Source organism: Ailuropoda melanoleuca, chromosome 9 (assembly GCF_002007445.2).
Source record: "Ailuropoda melanoleuca isolate Jingjing chromosome 9, ASM200744v2, whole genome shotgun sequence".
Taxonomy (NCBI): domain Eukaryota; kingdom Metazoa; phylum Chordata; class Mammalia; order Carnivora; family Ursidae; genus Ailuropoda; species Ailuropoda melanoleuca.
Window position 1 is genome coordinate 1,677,637 of NC_048226.1, and position 18,889 is coordinate 1,696,525.

An 18,889-nucleotide genomic window follows, 5' to 3' on the forward strand; every position below is an offset into this window, starting at 1 on the left:
GAAGTAAAACTGGAACCATTTACGGAGAGCTGAAAATTCGACTGTTCGCGTCCTAACGAGCTGGGTGGGGACAGTGCGGCAAGCAGGGTCCAGGCAGCGCAGAGAAACCACGCCTGCAGGTGCAACGGGGAACGCGAAATACGATGATTCCTAGCGACTGTGGTTGAAGGAGCGCCCCGAGGAGACCGCAGAGCGAGCATGCCTGGCAGCTTCCAGCTCCAAGGCCAAGGGGGGACCCCACCCCACAAAGCTGGTCCCTGAGGGTGTGTTTGCCGGGCACTGAGCAGACTGGCCGGGGGTGGGGGCTGCGGCTGGTCGCTCCCCAGAGGCTGCACCGGGACCAGAGTCCACAGGAGCCGCCGCCGGGTGGAGAACACCAGCCGCTGGGGCTGGTTTGCAGTCTCAGGGTGATGGAGAAGCTCCCTGAAGAGTGACTGCACGGGGCCTCCTGCACACTGCCGGTCGCCACGCTGCAGACAGTAAAACACCCGAACCAGAAGAGAAGCCCCTTCCTCGGCTGCACCTGCTTGTCTCTCCAGTACCTTCTATGGACAAAGCCTAACCTTGCCCCAGCGGGCAAAGGAGGCACGTTCACAGCATCTAGCTCCTACCCCACAGGCAGGGCGAAGACGCGTGGATGTGGCGCCAAGAGGCCGTAAGCCGATAGCGCGCGGGGAGTCCTGAGACCCGGGTCCCCGAACGGCTGGGTCTGCGTCTCCTCCACCACCGGGCATCTGCTCCCTGATGCGTCCATGTGTCTTAGGGAAATGCAGGAGCCAAGCACGCAGGGTGCTCAGTGCAAGTGGCCCAGGGGGGCCGTGGCAGACCAGGCGTTCCTCCCTGGACTCGCCCTGGGTCTGAATGACGTCCACTGTCTTACCCACATGCTTCCAGAGGCAGGGACTGGGCCGCACGGGCAAGTGCATTGCTTCCCGGCCTCCCTGCTTCCCGGTTTAGGGTGGGCGGCTAACATGTCCCATTCATGCCTGGCGTGAGTCAGTGCGGATCCTGTCAGATCACAGCCAGTAACACAGACGATGCGGAGCCCGAGCAGCTGTCATGAAGGCCACGGAATGCATCGGTCACGTTGTTGGCCTTCCTGGGAGGAGCCTCGTCCGTCTGCACACTTAACTTCGGAGACGAAGCTTGAAAGAACGGGTCATTCCACAAGAGTCTGAGGATTTCTGCAGTGAGAAGGGGGATGAAAAATTAGGGGCAGAGCAGGGCAGGCACAGTGGGGGAGGGGTTGGGGTTTCCCTGATCTAGAATGTTTGCAGGCACCACACCCCTGAACCCCCCAGTTCCTGCCCCCGAATCTCAGCCCTGTGCATTCTCACCAGCAAATTTTAGGGGATTCTAAACCTTTCCACCGCTACGAGTTAGTGATGAAAAATGAGGTCTTGGCCAGAAAGCATGGGAAACGTGTGTCCTGGGCGTGAACTGCTGGAGACCTCCGCCCAGAGGAGTTTCTAGAACAAGCTGCCCCTTTGGAGCTCTTTGCTGACTTCCTCCACAAGGGTTTCTCAGCGTCAGCACCACGGACATTTTGAGGGTAATTCTCTGTGTTGGGGGTACCTTGTTCATGTGGGTGTTCAGCAGCCTCCCTGGCCTCTGCCTGCCAGCACCCCTGCATTTATGACCGTGAGAAGTGTCTCTAGACGCGTCCCCTGCACAGCAGAGTCAGCACTGGTTAGAACCACTGAGCTCGGAGCGCCTGGGTGGCACAGCGGTTAAGCGTCTGCCTTCAGCTCAGGGCGTGATCCCAGCGTTATGGGATCAGGCCCCACATCAGGCTCCTCTGCTATGAGCCTGCTTCTCTCTCCCACTCCCCCTGCTTGTGTTCCCTCTCTCGCTGGCTGTCTCTATCTCTGTCGAAAAAATAAAACCTTTTAAAAAAAAAAAAAAAAGAACCACTGAGCTCCTCCCGACCACAGAGGACCTCCGAGCAGTGCACCAAACAGCCCTGGGATCCTCATATGATTCTCACGAGGAAAAACGTCAGCAAGAGTGACCCTAGAGCACTGAGTGCCGATAAAACAGTTTTAAAAGAAAGATGTCGCCCCTTTAGTCCTACAACCTAGGAATCCACATGCTTCTCAAGATTCTGAAGTTTGGTCTGAAAGACCACCCATTTGGCCCAGATGGCGGCAACCCCGTGCGTGCTCTACTTGCACCGGGGAACTGGCGGGGGACCCACACGTTCAGCCGGGGCTGTAGCAGCCTAGACTTTGCTCAGGAAGCCAGCAAAGCAAAAGAAGGGCAGAATGGCTGGAGCCCAGCTCACAGTTCGTCGCCATACACGTGGCTTCTAGAACAACGAGGCATCCGAGATGTCGGTGACCCCTGGGGCTTTCTCCAGAATGCGGCTGTGGCTGCATGGTGGGCGCAGGCCACGTACACCCCTGCTCACCATCGGTCCGAGGTCAGGTGGGGTGGGTCAGTGGGGCGAGGTCTGGGCTGAGAGCACCTGGGGAGTCGTCCGGGAGACACTGTGTTATGGTCACTGCTCATCGCTGGGCGTCGAGGTCACTCACGCAGCTCAGAGGAACGGGTTTCAGTAACGGGCTGGAAGAAGGGCCTCCCCCATGGCCCTTCCCTCAGACGGTGTGAACGCGGCCTGCCGGTCAGGGCTTGGGGGGGGTGGCTTTCCCGAGGAAGACTGTCAGCTGTGAGGTCCGCTTCCATGTCCCCCCATGCGGCCTGTGCCTCCTTGCCGTGCTCGGAACAGTCCCGATGGCCTGGTCACTCGTCTGCCTGCCCCAGCGGACCAGCCAGGCTGGGTCACCCCCGTGTTCCCTGCTTTCTGCCAGCATCAGGGGCATTGTGGACATTGGATACAAATGCTCGGTGTCCCAAGTGAATGCATGCAGGCCCCGCGTCAGAAAGACCTTGGTTCCAGCTGTGGCTCTCGCATTTACACACAGAATGAGTCGGGCAGATTTCTTGAGTCTCCGGTCCCTTGTCTGGAAAAGGTGGGTGATGCAGCCGTCTCTTAGAGTAAATGACATAACGTCGAAGCCCAGCACTCGGCCCGTATGCAGAAATAGCGCGCCCTTCTTTCCTTAGCTACTATGTCATGCTGTTTCTGAAGCAATCCCATTAATCAGTTTTTCTATGGCAAACATTGAAGAAGAGCTTCTCCTTCCCCGCAAGTTTAAGAATGTGGATTCTGAAATCACGTGTCTGTGATTAGCAGAATTGAGCTGGTCTTTCTTCATCCTTCAGCCCTCGCTGCCCACCTGGGCTCTGGCGGTCACTGAGACCGATGAGGGAATGTGCGTTCATTTCTTTACATGCCGCTGAGCGCCAGGAAGCTTCCGATGGGATGTTCACGGCTCCTCCCTCTTCCTGGCCTCTTTCCCCTCCTTGACCTTTCTGTTACTTTGTCCCTCAGCAAATACCTGACCAGGTGTTCCAGTACCAAGCAGTGGGGTGGCTACGCATGACCTGGGGGTGGGTTGGCTCAGTTGCGGCCCTGCCATGGGGGTGACACAAGGCCACGACAACTGAGAGTGGGTCAGGGAAGCTCGCTTCCGACAGGGCTCTGAACATGGGCAAAACCCTCTGAGCACAGAGGGTGTCCACAGCTGGGGGCAGGCAGGTCACCTGGGAAGGGGCGGAGGGGTCAGTGGTGGGGTGCAAAGCGGAAGTGGGGTTACGCAGGCTCTTGGACCGTGGTAGGCTGGGCTGGTTTTAGGCAGTGGACACTGTTTCAGGAAGATCGGGGGCAGCTGTGGATTCAGGGAGACAGGCTGCCCCAGATGGAGGGAAGCAGACAGGAGTGGAGATGTGGTGTTCGGGGCGGTGGGCTAGACGTGAGCGCCCGCAGCTGGGCTTTCCCCACCGGGATGGTCTGGGGAAGGGAGATGCTGGTTTCAGGCACGGGGAGCCCAGGGCGCCTCTCGGAGACTTAGCCCTGTCCTCCGGGCCCAGGGGGCTGGGCCCAGAGCCTAGAGAAGCAGGACTGTGCACATCCAACCAGCAGAGATGGGGATGTGTGGTCCCGGCGCTCCCAGCCGTCCACCCCACGTTGCAGGACTCAGGCGCCATGGGTCATGTGCGCAACCCTGCAGCGGTCCCCTGCTAACCGGCTCCTTCCCTCTGCCCGCTCGGCCCCGGACGGTGGTCTTCCTGAAGGCGCAGGCATGTGCGGCCGCTCCTCTGCCCGCGGACGCCCCCTGGGTCCCTGCCACACTCACAGCCAAGCCCTGGCTTGCTCTCAGCCCAGTCACACTCGGACCCTTACCCCAGAGCCGCCTGCGGGTCCCTGAGCAGATCACGCCCTCTTCACCCCACCTCTTCGCACAGACCCATCCTGGTGTCTGCCTCCGAGCCCTGCACACGCTCAGCTGCTGACCCTCTCCCTGCTGGTCTCTTCTTGCCGCGACAGGTTAGGCGTCCTCCCGAGAGCTGGCACTCTCGCTGCTTCCCCCGTCACAGCGGCTTCTGGCCACGTGGCACTGCCTTTCCCCTCTCCTCACCATACCGTGAGCTCCCCTCGAGGAGCTGTCCCGCTTCCTGGCCGGTGTGCGCACCTGCATGGAGCCTGGGTCGGGGCCGGAGCCCAGGACCCAACATATGAATCGGGGGGACTCAGTGAAGGCCATAGCCAGAAGGAAAAGTTGAGGGCATCAATTCCTGATGGGCAAGACCCCAGCAGGGAGTCACTGTTGTAGCAAGTGGGGTCAGCAGGTAGCCTCCCCGTGGCAGTCATCCCCCCCAGCTCCGTTATGACAGCTCCCGTGGTCTGCCTCGCCGTCGCCTTCCGCGAAGTGACAGGTGACCAGGCCCATCCACGCTCCCCGAGCAGCAGGGGGGCCGGCTTGTGCTTGGGCCCCTAGGCGTCTTAGGCGGTCTCCTCACTGCCTCCACTGGTGTCGCCTGCGGACGTTTGGATGCCCAAACCAGCCCATGGGCCGTGCTTTGGAAGAGCTCCCCCTGGCGTTGGCGCCTCGTGAGCTTTAGGAAGAGGCATTTCGGATTTCCGGATGCATTTTCCTTAAACAGCAGAGTCCCGTGTGCCCGGTCGGTTTTAATCCCTCTGATGCGTTAGCAGGGAATCGTGTCCTTGTCTGATTTTTTAGAACCTTTTCCCACCTGTCACCATGCAGAGTTTGGAATGCGTGGTCGTGAGGCCTTAAGAACATACGTGTTTCTTTACAACCTTTCATGTCTCAGGCCGGATGTCCCGTGTGTGTGCGTGTGAGAGAGAGAGACGGAGAGAGGGGACAGAGGGAGAGGCTGGGGATCTCCCTGAGCACTTAGTGGGCTCAGCTCCCGAGCCCAGCATCCGCCCTCCGGCAGGAGAGATGGCCCGTGACGAGCACGGCCGTTGGGAAGGGCGAGATGGGGTCCTGCGCCCAGAGCCTGACAGAGAGCCTGCTGCCTTCCAGATGGTGCTGAGTGGTTCAGAACCAGGAAAAATGTTTCTCAGCTTTTTTCGATGTGCCTCCAGGTTTAACAAATCCTCTGAGGTTGAATCTTTAAAACGGTTTAGACAAATTTCTGCTCATTTTTTCTACTTGGTTTTTCCAGCGTGTATTCTTTGTAAAGCGTAAGACAGAGGCTCTTGTGACACGTTACTGTGCTGGTCCCTTCGTGTCTGAGCCAGGCCCAAACGCCTTTGCTCTCGAGCCACCCCGTGCTAAGAAACACTCAGAGGCCAGAGGAGGGGCCATGGCTCAGGGCCCCTGTGGAAGGACCTCGTGGAATGCCACGTGTGGCCTCGCCAAGTTCCCCGAAACCTGGTGAGGGTGGCAGAGCTCTGGACACGCTGAGGTGAGGCTTGTCCTGAGTCAGGATCCCGGAAGGAGCAGCCTGGGGACGAGGGGTCTGGAATGGCAGAGAGGCTTTCCCTCCTTGGGTGGCCAGCGCGCGGCGGGGCAGGGCTTGTCTCAGCCCACGCTCTGGGCCCCCAGACACGCCCCCGCCGAGCTCCGTGCGCGGTCACTGAGGGCACCGAGGGCTCCAAGGCTTAAAGCCCCTGGCCCCCCTGCAGGTGCACTCTGGGGAGAGCCCCCCTCCACCGAGTGCCTGCACCCTTTGGCAGAGGGCTCCCACTTCTGCTCCCCCCACCCAGCTGCGTGGTGCAGAAGTGACTTGTAACCTGTCAGTCCGTGTGAGCACGCAGGGGTCCATGAACACATGTGTTCCGCCAGCTCCGAGGGAGCGTGCCGTTCAGAAGCGTGGGGCGCTCTGGGCTACGGCGATTCTAGGTCTCACAGAGCCACAACGTGGCTTTTAAAGGCAGTGTCCTGTACGTCGGATCTTTCAGCTGAAAGTGGACAGAGTAGCGGGCAGTTCCAGGGGCGGCCGTCGGAAGTCTGGTCGCAGTGGCAGAGCCAGCACCACGGTCAGCAGAGCGGCGAGCAGCATCCCCACCAGCAGCCCGGTCAGACCGAAGTGTTCCAGGTAAATCGAGCCAGCATAGCCTTCTCGTAGGTACCGGCGCCTTCTCTCTGCTTCCTTTCCCCTCGCTCTCTGCTGCAGCCCCACCTCTTCCTTAGGGATACAGGTTCTGGCCCAGCCTGGGGAGAGGGGCCAGGAGCCGAGGCCTCAGCTGTCCTCTCTGCTTGAGGACACCTGCACCCCTCGCAGCTGTCCGTTGCTGGAGACCCTCCTGGCCGTCCCTCGTGATGGGCAGACCTGACCTAGCTGTGCAGCTGGAGGGGACCCTGTGACAGCCCCGCTGGGCAGGGCTCAGGCCCCTTGGGGCTTCCCTGGCCCTACTTTCAGCCAGAAGTTTTCAATGGAAGATGGTTCCAGATGGAGGCATGAACCTGTTGACTCCCCCTGAGCCAAGCGCTTGGCCTGTCCCACTGGGCCTGTGTGAGGGGGAAGCACCTCCCACAAGAGCCGAGGCACCCCCGCCCCTGCCCCCATCGTGCCCAGAGCTCCAGGTCTGCCCAGCAAAGCAAGGATGGGCCGGAAGCACATGGAAGGAGGGACTGGAGGCCCCCCAGTTGGTAACCCCCACTTTCCCAAGGGAGGGTCTGTGCTCCTTGTCCCCAGCACCTTTCCCACTTGGCCAAGGAACGTCTTCGCAGACAAAGGTCTAGAATCATATGTCCCTCTAAGTCTCCAGAGGGGCAGTATTCTGCCTTCCTTCCTCTATCCTTATGCCTCACAGCTGTGTGTAAGGCAGAATTGCCAGCCTGATTTTTCATGGTCACGAGGCTAAAAAGAATTCTTGGTCAGATATGTTTGTGAAACACTGGTTAAGCAAATTATTCAGTTTCTTGCCTGCAGGACTTATCAGAGCCTTTATTATACTAATAAACACTGCGGATTTTTAGGAGGTAGGCAGAGTATGCCATTTTCCAAACTCCCTCGTCCACAGAATTCTTTTCTCCCGGAGTATCTCGTGGGCCAAGAATCTGGCAGAACACACTTTGAGAAATTTGCCACAGGGGATTGAAATACTGCCATTCCCATTTTTTGGATGGGCACTCTGAGGCCCACAGAACCTGAAGGGCTTGTTAAAAGGGAAGCCTGACCACACCGGGATTTGGCCCTGCCCTCAGAATGCACACGGCCCTATCTCGTGCTCAGCCCAGCACCGAGTCTCTCTTGCATTTGGAGCACTGACCACGGGTCCCTTGCTTTGTGCCCGGCTAGATTCACCGCACCGGTGGGGTTCTTGTCCACCCTGTGTCCTGGCTTGGCCTTTCACAGGCACAGGTTATGTCCTGAGGTTGTGTTGACCTGCTGGGATGCCACTTCCCGGGGGAAAGCAGCTTCCCGGCTCTGGACATTTGAGGACCCCTGAGATTGTCCCGAGACTGGGAGCCTGTCGCGGGGCTGCCCCCAAGGGGGATGAGCATGAGAAGGAGCAGCAGGCTGGGCTCCTGGGGTGTGCGGGCGCCCGGGAGGGTGAGCTGACTCCCCCACGGCTTTCTTTTCCGCCCTCCTGCAGGACATGCTGCCCATGCCTGGAGATCCGACCCAGGGGACCGGCAATTATAACATCGAAGACTTTGCGGACCTGGGCATGTTCCCGCCGTTTTCTGAGTAGCGGCAGGCAAGAGTGCGGCCGGCGCTGGGCAGTGCCCTGTGTGCGGTGACGGCGCCACCCATGCGGGCGGGGGCCCCCCACGCCCTGCCTGCCCTGCCCGCCCCGGGACCCCCCAGCAGAAGGCATCCCATCCCTGTGCTCCCCCTGGCACAAAAGCGCTCAGCTCACGGCCGGGGCTGCCCGGCCACCCACCAGGAGCCCTGGTGGGCATTGGGGGCCGTTGTATTTATTGTACTTTATCTGTGTATGTTTGGGAGGTGAGCCCGTTGGGGCTTGAGGTCTGGTTGTGAATAATCTCATAGCAGACAATGTTCACCTATAAAACGTCCAGTCACAGTCCCGAGGGCCCAGGCCTGCCCAGGACACGGGAATCGGGTTTCTTCTTGCCTTTGACATCTGTGGATGGGTGGGGCTCGGCTGTCGGAAGGGAGGCGACCAGGATGCACGGCCTTTGTTCTTGGAGCTGGGACCCAGAGGTGGACCCCGCTCCCCTGTCCCCAGTTCAGCCAAGTCTATGTGCGTCCGTCCGTCCATCCATCGTGCTGTGGGATGTGTGTACTCTGTGCCCTGTGATGTGAATCCCCGCCCTGATGCGTGTGCTGTGCCCCATGTGGGTCGTGTGGCCAGAGTGTCCAGAACCCAGGGTGCGTCGTGGCTGAGGGCCCACACATGTAGCCCCCACCCCCAGCTCAGCAGCGGCCCAGCTGGAGCGAGCTTGGCCCAGGGTCTGGGCACCGGGCTTGCGGGCTGGGCGGACAGGCTGGCACTTCACAGCATCGCCAGGGGTCGTGGCTGGGAACCTGCTTGCTTTAATGGGTCAGCTCCCGGGTCCAGGCGTCCCTCTGAGAGGAAGCAGCCCCCTCCTCTTCCGGGAGGCCCCCGAGCGAGCCTGGCCTTTCCTGGTGACGCACAGGTGTCTCCCACCGACTCCCAGCCAGCGCCTGCTGGAGGCACACCTTGGGGTCACAGAGCCCAAGGCCCTTCGGCAGAGGACCGAATGGGAAGGCAGGATGTCCAGGCCTCCCCATCCCGCTTCCCCAGGGCCAGCCGTGGCGGCCACATTACACTCAGTGACTCTGGAGACGGTTGAGACACGGACCCGTGCGTGGAGACGACCTCAGAAGCGCCTTCCGCCAAGCTGCCTGAGCCCTCCTTCGGCAGCTGCTGGGAACGTGGCGCCACGTCGGGGGCGGAGTGCAGGTCCGTGAGGCCAAAGGCCGGACTTCCCATTCTGTCTGGTACACTCACCCCCTGGGGCCTTGAATTCCTCAGGTGGTCTCAAGATGGGAGGAAGAGCTGACTTCTAGAAGCTTCTGCCTGGCTGAGCCCATGGCCCCTGGCTTCCTGCATGTCCCTGTATTCACTGACCTCACGCCCCCCGTGCCCCGTGCACTGAGGCAGGCTCTCAGCCTCTGTCTCTGTCCTTTCCCGACAGCCCCGTTTGGCCTCACCATCCATGGGCTCGCCGACTCCCACGTGGGAGGGAAGCTACACATGCGGCCGGGCAGGTGGAGGAGCCCTCCCTAGGGAAGCCCAGCGGCCCTCAGGCAGAGCCCGTCAGGCACCTGCTCGGAGACAACCTGTGTCCCCCTAAGGACCAGGCAGAGCTCAGAGGGTTCTGAGCTGCCTGAGTGCAGGATGATCCAAGCCTGCAGGAAGGAGCCAGGGAAGGGGGGTGCGTGGACCTCTGCCCACTCTGCATGAAGTGCCGGCCCCATGTGGGGTCCAGAGGGGACCCCTGTGCCCTGTCTTGCTCGGAGAGCTCCACCTACGACATCCAGCGTTGTTTGGTAGCATCTGTGGCCAGTAGCCAGCTCTGTGAGCTCCCAGTTCCTAGACTCGAATTCACACGGACGGAACAGTTCTAGAGTGGCTTTCAATCCCTTCCACAGTGCGGTGATGGAGTCCCGGGTTCAGGCGTGCTCCAGGTCATCTTACGCTCAGGAGCCTTTTTGCCTCATGGGACTTGGTGGGGGAGCAAACCCCATGCACCCCAACAGTGCCAGAGCCAGAGGGGCTCCCCCGTGCGGGCCCTGCCCTTGGGGTCACTTCCACCTCCACAGCCTGAGCCTACCCCAAGCAGGGGGCACGATCATTTCCAAGAAAGGCACAGAAATCGCTTTCAGATCAAAGAATGGTTTCTCCATGAAACGAAAATGGACTTTTTGTGGCCTTTCACCTGTGAGTTTGGAAGTTTTGGGGATTTCATGTTTGTTTTTTCCTCGTTTCCTGGAGAGAACTGGGGGATTTCCTGTGTGCCCATCACAACGCTGTGACCGGGGCTGTGCTGGACCCCGAGGGGATGTGGACAAGGTGGAAGAGCTTTGCCCCCAATGGCCTTGCAGCCACTTCCATCCATCACACGAGGGCCGGGGTGCAGACAACTCAAGGCTCAGTCCTAGAAGGCGGGGACCATAGGTGACTGAGAGCCGGGTGTGATGGGGAATATCGTGACTCGGGCGGCCCAGCCTCCTTCCCTTCCAGCTCTGTCCCAGGAGCACCGACGGGGAAGCCAACGGCAGCGCTCTGTCCTCTGGACTCCCAGCCTACTCCTTGGTTGTGATTCTTGGAAACCATCATGTGGCCAGTAAGAAAACAGACAGGACTGGAAGGATCTCTGACCCAAGAGACTCCCCGCCCCCCCACCCGAGTAGTCTTGAGACAGACCAGAACACGAGTTAAAGCCGCTGAGGGTCTCATCCCAGTTTGGAGGAGAGCATCCCGTGCCAGGCCTGCACAGCCAAGAGGGGGCTGTGCGTGGACCCTGCTGTTGGCACGTCCTCCAGCCAGGCCCGGCCCAGACTCCCCTCCCTCTGGAGACGCAGCCTAACTTGGCCGGGACTCACTCCCTCACTCACACCCCCTGTCCTTGGGGCCAGCGGGTGGGCCTTCCACAGACCAGGCCTGAGCCGTGGCGGCCTGAGCCTTGGGGGCGGACACAAAGCAGCTGTTTTAAGGTTCACCTAAGACTTGGCTAGTGACTGTGTCTGTGGCCAAGAAGTTCTAGAACATTCTACCTATGTGTCCCTCCCATGAGTTTTGTTTTTCGCTGTGGTTTCAGGAGTGCTAGAGCCACCACAAACAGCCATGTTCCCCTCTGCTTCCCGATACATTCAGTCCACCCCCTTTGCTGTTTCATGAATGTGTTGCAGAGAGTGGGAGTGTGCTGATAGTTGATGGAACTTCCATCAGGGAGCTCGGACCTCTCAGCCAGTAAAGAGACCCCAGATTAGCCACATGTGACAGTGACCTCCCATCCACGTCTGCTAGCCTCAGCCAAGAGATGGGACAAGCCCTGGGGAAATGAGTGGTGGCCTCCCACTTATCCCTCGGCTGCCCGGGGTCTGGGACCACCTGGAGAGGCACCACGCCATGGTGCAGGCCGCTGTTCACATGGAGATGTGCCTGGGTCTTGTGGCCAGAGCTAGTTTTGTGGTCCAGCAACCAGCCAAAGCGGGTGTGGGGCACCGACCGGGAAGGGGGCGGGCCGTGCCCGATGCGGGGCGACTGGCTCCCCGGGACAGCCTCCTTCTCCTCGGAGATGACGGGCTTCAGTGGACAATGTAAGCACTTAATCATTTCTCTTGTAGCCTTTCTTCGTGCCGTGGATAAGTCATCATTTGTATTTCTTGAATGTTCTCTGTGACTAACAGTTACTGAGCTGGTTGTGTACATGTGTAACTACTGTTTTAAACTTCATCACAATAAAATGACTGACCAGTGACCAGCACAGGCCGACTTCGTGATCGCGTGGGTCAGGGAAACTTCTTTCGGACTTTGGGATGCTATCTGGGGTCACACCTCTTTCTAAGGGCTGTGGTGTATCAGATCACTGCTGGCCAAGGGCGGAAAGTCCCTGGGTGCCAAAGAGGGACCCTTCTGGGGGTCTGGCTGCATAGGAGAGGGCGGCAAACGAACAGTGCTTGCCCTTGTCTACCAGGCAGAGCCCTCTAAAAGGCTCTCTGCGTGCTGCATTTGTGAATCGTTACAAACCTGTGCTGTGTGGTTATTAGTCCCAGTTTACAGATTATGAAACTGGACTCGAGAAGTTAAGTGACTTATCTAAGAACGGACAGGAAGGAACTGGCAGAACCAGGATTTGACCTCAAATCCTCACTCCAAATCCCGTATCTATTGTCTTCTTCAAGCACCCTTTTAATTTCTTTTCAAAATTCTCCCAATCCAGTATTTTAATGTGCTCAAGCCTCGAGTAAACACAAATTCCAACCTTTCTCTGTTGAGAGATGACTAGCAAAATGCCAGACTGGAATCATTTAAACACTCTTCCATCGAACATCCAGCATTCCTATTTTTGTTACAGCTTTACTGAGCTATTCTTGATATAAAATAAACTGCATACATTTCAAGCATACATGGGAGAAACTTTTGTGACCTTGAGTTAGGCACAGGTTTCTTAGACATTCCACCTAAAGCATGATCTATGAAAAAAGACAAGTATAAATTGGACTTCAGAAAACAAATTCAAAACCTTTGCTCTTCAAGGACACGGTTAGCAGGATGAAAAGATCCACCATCAACTGGGAGAAAACATTTGTGAGCCATATATCTGACAAAGGGCTTGTGTCCAAAATATGTAAAGCACGCTTACAACTCAATAAACAAGTCAGTACAAAACAGACAAAAAATTTGAACAGACACTTCACCAAAGAAGATACACAGTGGGAAATAACATGAAAAGATGCTTGGGATCATTTGCCATCAGGAAAACGCACATTCTAATTCCACTAGCCATTAGAATGTTTTAGCATTTAAACAGACTGATGACAGCAAATCTTGTCCAGCATGTGGGGCGCCTGGACACCCCCACATACGTGCCGGATGCCACGGTGCCTTTGCACAACAGTTAGGCAGCTTTTCTTACACAGTTAAGCACACATGCCCCATATGACCTAGTCTCTCCACATCTAGGTATGCGTTTGCCCAGCGGAAATGAACGTGTTTCCCCACAAAGACTTCAATGGGAATATCGATTGCAGCTGTGTTTGTAATCACCAAGAGCCAGAAACAACCTCAATGTCCATCAGAAGGTGAGTGGGCAAGTCATGGTGGAGCCGTACAATGAACACTACTCAGCAAAGAAAGGGAACAAAGCGCAGATACAAGCAACGATAAGACAGATCTCAAAACACGCAGAACCGAAGAAGCCAGGCCCAAAGGCACCACGTGATTCCATGTGTGCAAAATTCCAGGAAAGAACTAGCTAATCAGCAGGACGGGAAGCAGGTCCGTGGTTTGGGGGCTGGAGGAGGGGCGGGAGGGGATGAGAACAGAAGAGGTGATGGGAAGGTTCTAGATTTGAAGGGTGGTCACAAAGGTGTATACAAATGACATGGCTCATTGAACTGTTAGCTGAAGATGGGTCTTTTAAGTTACAGTGTGTATAAATTCCATCCATGTTAAGTTGATACAAAAAGAATCGCAGGAGAGTTTTTTGTGCAATTTGACAAGGTAACCCCAAATTTCCTATGGAACTAAAGAGAGGTAATCGCCAATACATTTAAGTGAATGAGATATTTAAAGAAGAGAAGGAGAAAGAGGAAGAAAAGGAGAAAAATGGATAATTCAGCCTTCCAGACACTTGGAAGCTTTGTGATGAAAGTGTGGCTTTGGTGCAGATCCAGAACCCTGGATCAGGGGAACACAGCAAAGAACCTAGAAAGACACACGCATTCAGAAGGGAGACAGTCCTTCGGGAGAGCCAGCATCACAGGCACGGGGACCGGGCGGGCTACCAGTCAGTGGTGGCAGGGAAAGGCAGGAAAAGAGGACATTCGATCCTTTGTGTTATACAATATACAAAATACACTCCACAGAGATGAAAATATCTGAATGTTTGGGGCGCCTGGGTGGCACAGCGGTTGAGCGTCTGCCTTCGGCTCAGGGCGTGATTCCGGCGTTATGGGATCGAGCCCCACATCAGGCTCCTCTGCTGTGAGCCTGCTTCTTCCTCTCCCACTCCCCCTGCTTGTGTTCTCTCTCTCGCTGGCTGTCTCTCTGTCAAATAAATAAATAAAATCTTTAAAAAAAAAAATCTGAATGTTAAAAAGTGATGCATGTAAAACATTTGGGAAAAAAACTAGGAAACTCTATTTAGGGACTCAAATCCGGGAAGGATTTCTCACACCAGGCGTGAAGACCGCAAACCCTAAAGTAAAATACTGATGTGTTTGAACTCGCTGAAAAACACTCAGCTTAAAAATATGTAAAGACAACTAATAAGCTGGTAGGAAATATTTGAGATTGATATTGTATATACCGAACAACGTGATGTCACGGCAGAGTATTCAGAATATACGAAGGGCTTATTAAAACCAATGAGAAAAATACAACTTTACAGATACACGGCCAAAGCGTTTGAACCGACAATTCATAAAGCTCAAATGGCATTGAACACATCAAGAGGGGCTGGACCTCCCTAGTAATTCAGGGAAACGCAAAACTGAAACAAGATAAAGATGTCCTTGGATTTACTAAATTCTGATAAACACGGTTGTTATTGAGGATATGGGGAAGCGGGGACCCTTGCTGATGGGAAGCAGGCCGGATGCTCTGGAGAGTTAGGTAACAGCCCCGCGGGTCAGGGGTGTACAGGACCCCTGACACAGCCACCCCAACTGCAAGCCCTGTCCTAGGAAGCCTCCTATACGAGCACAAGAGGACAGTGGAAAGGAGATTCAGTGTGCTGTGTGTAGCAGTGAAAAGTGAGAAACATCTAACCATCCCTCAGTGGAGACAGGAATAAACTCATTTAGTCACACACAAGAATACTGGCAGCCCATAAAAGGATCTCCTTGCAGCATGCAAAAAAAAAAAAAACCTATGGTACCGAATTTAAAATATTGTCCGTATTTTTACAACTCAGTGCCATCCCCTATTTTGTGCATAAACAGGTAAGTAGTTAGAGTTTGAAGAGTCTTACAGCCCAACTGGCAGGTGCAGTTCTGAATAGAGAGGCAAAGAGATGGTGTGGCTGTAAGGTTTGTACAGCTCAGTTCTTTCAAACAGATAAAGAAAAGAGAGAGGGGTGTGTGGATCGAAAGTAAAGGGAAGAAGAAAAGTCTGAAGAATTAGGGCAAAATGACCAAAAGCTGGTCTCATCTTGGTGCTGAGCAGAGAGGAGTATGTTACCCTTCTCTCGAACGTGCTGTGTTATGGAAATATTTAATAATCGCACATAAGTCAGCAAGTGAGAAAGCAGCTACTGAATCTCTCCCGGTAGCCAGGGAAACGCAAACTGAAGTAACAATGAGACCACCTTTCTCGCCCCCCTTTGGATTGCCAAACGCACAGAAGCCTGCTAACACCCATCACAGGTACGAATGCACGCGCAAGAATTTTCCGACATACTTTCGGTAGAAACGTGCATTTTCACAACTTACTTTGAGTGACGATCTCTTTTAATTTAAAATAAACACCTCTTGGACGCACCCATGTCCATTCTAGCCTCCTTCCCGGCGAGGTGAGAGAATGCAGCCGTAGGTGTCAGAGTGTGCACGCAGCAATGGTCCACGGCGGGAGAAAAACTGATAGAAGAATGAATACATTGGAAAACGTCCTTTCATTAAATGTTATATAGCATCACCTCCGAGGGCGAACAAATACAAAGCAATCCCACGTCGGGCCTACCGTTGGGAGCCTGTTTCTCCCCCCAAACTCTCCCCAGCGTGTTCTCGGTCCACCTGCTAGGCGGGGGGGCTGGGGCTCCACAGGGAAGACGCACCCCGCCCATGGGAACCCTGTTCCTGGGAGAGAGGCGAGCAGACATTCCAGAATGGGCGAAGGGCTTGGGTGTAGAGGACCGCCCTCCCGCACAACGCAGACGGGGAGGAGGAGCGGGGCAGGGGCTGACTAGCACGGGAGGCTGTGATGAGCTTAACTTAACCCCAGGTCCCCGGGGGCTGGGGCCCATCAGCGACGCCGCCCGCCCCCGGGCGCCCAGCGTCGGGACTCAGCTTTTGCGGACGACCCTTGATGGGTTCCCATCTCCAAGCCCAAGTCCCTGACAGACCCTGAAGCAGGTTTGCCGGCTGGAAAGAACCAGAAGGCCCCCTGCGTCTGGCTACAGCCCGGCTCGTGATTCTTCCCACGGATTCGCAGATTTCACGGAGGAAACACGTGTGCGTGCGTGTGTGCGTGCGTGTGCGTGCGTGCGTGAAGATGGCGGCCAGGGGCCTGCTGAGGAGGAGACGCCGGCCCCGCACGCCGGCAGTTTACCAGGGAGGGGAGAGCGTTGCTCCTCCACGAGGCTCCTCGGGAGCAGAAGCCACGTCCGCTCCTGTGTCTCTTGGAACCTCCGCACCCTGAGCGGCCGCCGAGTTTTCCCGGTGGCCACGTCTGAGCGCGGGTCGGGCCACGGACCCACAGCTTGGGCCCCGGCAGGGCCGGCAGCCCTGCAACAGCCCGATCACGGTGAGCTCGCGGTGGCTGGGGGAGGCTCGGTGGGGCCCGGGGTGGGGTCGGTCTCGGTTCGCGGGCGATGGCGTCCGCAGGCCTGCAGCCTTCTGCACAGGACAGGGGAGGGCGGCTGCGAGCCGGCAGGGGCGGGGGTGGGGGGGGGACGGCTGGTGGCCGCTGGCTGAGCCCCGGGCAGACAGCCCGTCTGGGGCCATGTGGGTGAGGACCGCGGTCAGTAGGACGTGGGGCACCAGAGCCTCCCCTCTGGGACCGTGGGGCGCCGCCCCCGTTTATCGCAGGCAGTGTCCAGGGGACTGTTTTCCCTTCCGTGGGCATGAGGCAGGGAGGCCGTGTGAAGGCAGGGTGGCCTTTAACCTGAGCCACGCTCCGAAGGCGCCCCGGGGAGGGACGTCCAGGGAAGGCTGGGACACCCGCGCATGCTGGCCGTACTGTCTCCTGAGCAGACAACCCCATAGGCTTGGGCCAGGCAGCCGAGAGAGGACATACCTCAGACAGAGAATCTGAAGCAATGGGGGAAAGGCAGGCCCGGCTGCGTGGCCCAGGCCCAGACAGGAATGCTGGTTCCTAGTGTGTCCTGGACCCAAAGACCCCAGGCCTCAGGAGTTCATGAGCTCAGGACACAGGCCGGGGTTGGGAGAGCACAGCCCTTCCAAGGAGACCATGAACAAGACTCTGGGAGGCCCTGCTGCCCGCTGTCCCTCCCTTCAGCCCTCTCTGCCTTCCCTCTCAGGCACGGGAACGCCGTCTCTGTGGAAGGGCTGTCCTCGGCTCCTGGGCCCCCCTCTGCCAACGTACAGGGCCAGGGGCACCTGGGATCTTCTGTCTCACCAAGAGCCACCCCTTAGCAAGGACCCACGGGTGCCGGGGTGTCAGAAACCCCCATTCCCTTGCTCTCCCGCTTCCTTGCTCCTCACTGAGGAGTCTCCACCCTGCCGGGGTGCTCGAGCATCCCTGGGAGACTGAGCTATACTTACCCTCTGCAGGAACCCTGTTTGCCAGATACTGGGGCCTATCCTGTCTTCTTCCTTTCCAATCCCACTTTCTGGGGGGAGGTGTCTCCCTTCCCTGGCAGTCAAGCTCCGTTGTCCTGAGTCTCTGTGAGCAGTGCCCCCTTCAGTCCTGGGTGGCTGCGTGGTGGAGGTGATGGCAGACGGATGTGCCTCCTCCCCGCCCGGCCTTCCTGGGAGCGCCCCTTAGATAGATCCCACACACGAGACCATGCTTCTTAGATTCTGCTTCTGAAGAACCCAACCTCATACATCAAACGTGGACAGAGAATTAAGGACTTGTGACCACCTCATCATTCTGGCAGAAAAAAGAAATGCAAAGAAGTTATCTTTTAAAGAGCTGTACGTACAAAGGATTGAGCCTCTACTTGTCAATAAAAACAGACGGATATTTTTGGTAATATTTGGAACTACAGATGGATGAGGACTTTGTCCTCAAAGATACCTGCCCTCCCCGGCGCCTGGGAAAGTAGCTCACCCCCGTTTACTTGGGACTTTCCCAGTTGCAGCCGTGGAAGTCCCACATCCCGAAAACAAAGAAGACAAGGACATTGAGTCACCCACCCGGGACCCCGACATTTGCTGGCAGTGATGACAGCACCCCTCAGGAGGAAGGAAGACCGACGGGATTGACCAAGGCCGCAGGTGGCTGGAGCTGGACAGGACTTCAGTGGGAACTGAGAGCAGTGTTCTTATGTAGCAGAAGGCGGGGGGAGTCCGGAAGTTCATGCGAATCCAGCTTTGTTTCCCAGAAGCTTTAGCAATAGAGGAATGTTCCTCTCAGCCCTGGCCATCTCGATGAACGAGGCCACGAATCAGACCCACACAGATCCCACAAACAGTGGGGGGGATTTTCTTTTATTTTATTTTTTCCAAGGAGGCTCCACGCCTAGCCTGGGGCCCAACGCAGGACCTGAGCCCACAACCCCGAGATCAAGAGTCGGACGCCTCACCGCCTGAGCCCCCTGGGCGTCCCAAAGTGGGGGGATTGTCTGTGCCACCAGCAACTGACCAGGCCTGCGGAGACTGAGCCTTCCCCTCTGACCTGGGTCAGTGGTGCACATCCCACCAGAAAACACTGGAAAAGGAACGGCAGCGAAGGCGAATGGGCCCGGCAGCTTGGCCTGTTGAGGGAAGCCTGGCATCTTCGGGCTGGGCTTTCTGCGGAGAACAGCAGTGTCTGCCCCGAGGAGGAGGGGTAGCGGACCCCGGAGCCTGTCCCAGTGCAGGAGAAGGGGAAGAGGCCCGGGGCAGACACACTGCAAGCGGGGGCCATACGGAGCGCATGGCCCGATGCTTGGCCTGCGGCCGGGAGTCCCACACGGGGACCATGTCAGAATCAGCCTGGTGTGTTCGTTTCCCTGGCTACCACAACAAGTTAGCACAAACCAGGTGGCTTCAAACCATGGCAACATAGTCTCATGATTCTGGA

At 57.0% G+C, this 18,889-nt stretch overlaps 1 protein-coding gene and 1 long non-coding RNA gene across 12 annotated transcripts in view; one reads left to right on the forward strand and one right to left on the reverse strand.

The window, feature by feature from the left end:
• Window positions 1-13,844, forward strand: part of ARNT2 (aryl hydrocarbon receptor nuclear translocator 2) — a 210,038-nt gene extending 196,194 nt beyond the window's left edge. For 6 of the 10 annotated variants that reach the window (XM_019799513.2, XM_034667788.1, XM_034667789.1 and 3 more), the window contains exons 18-19: window positions 6,275-6,411; window positions 7,916-11,744. In XM_019799513.2, coding sequence (XP_019655072.1) covers window positions 6,275-6,411; window positions 7,916-8,014 — 236 coding nt within the window. In that variant the 3' untranslated portion in view covers window positions 8,015-11,744. Of the gene's footprint in view, window positions 1-6,246; window positions 6,412-7,915; window positions 11,745-12,943 lie in introns of those variants that run through there. The other 4 variants (XR_004627635.1, XM_034667791.1, XM_034667792.1 and 1 more) reach the window with 4 other exon arrangements.
• On the reverse strand, window positions 834-16,226 carry LOC109489598. Of its 2 annotated transcripts, none has more exons than XR_004627644.1 (3): window positions 15,662-16,226; window positions 15,415-15,558; window positions 834-1,184 (listed from the first exon to the last, which is right to left on the reverse strand). It is a non-coding gene; the product is annotated as an uncharacterized LOC109489598 (long non-coding RNA). The 2 variants fall into 2 exon arrangements; XR_004627645.1 differs by having other exon boundaries at window positions 16,044-16,222.
• Window positions 16,227-18,889: the final 2,663 nt, after the last annotated feature.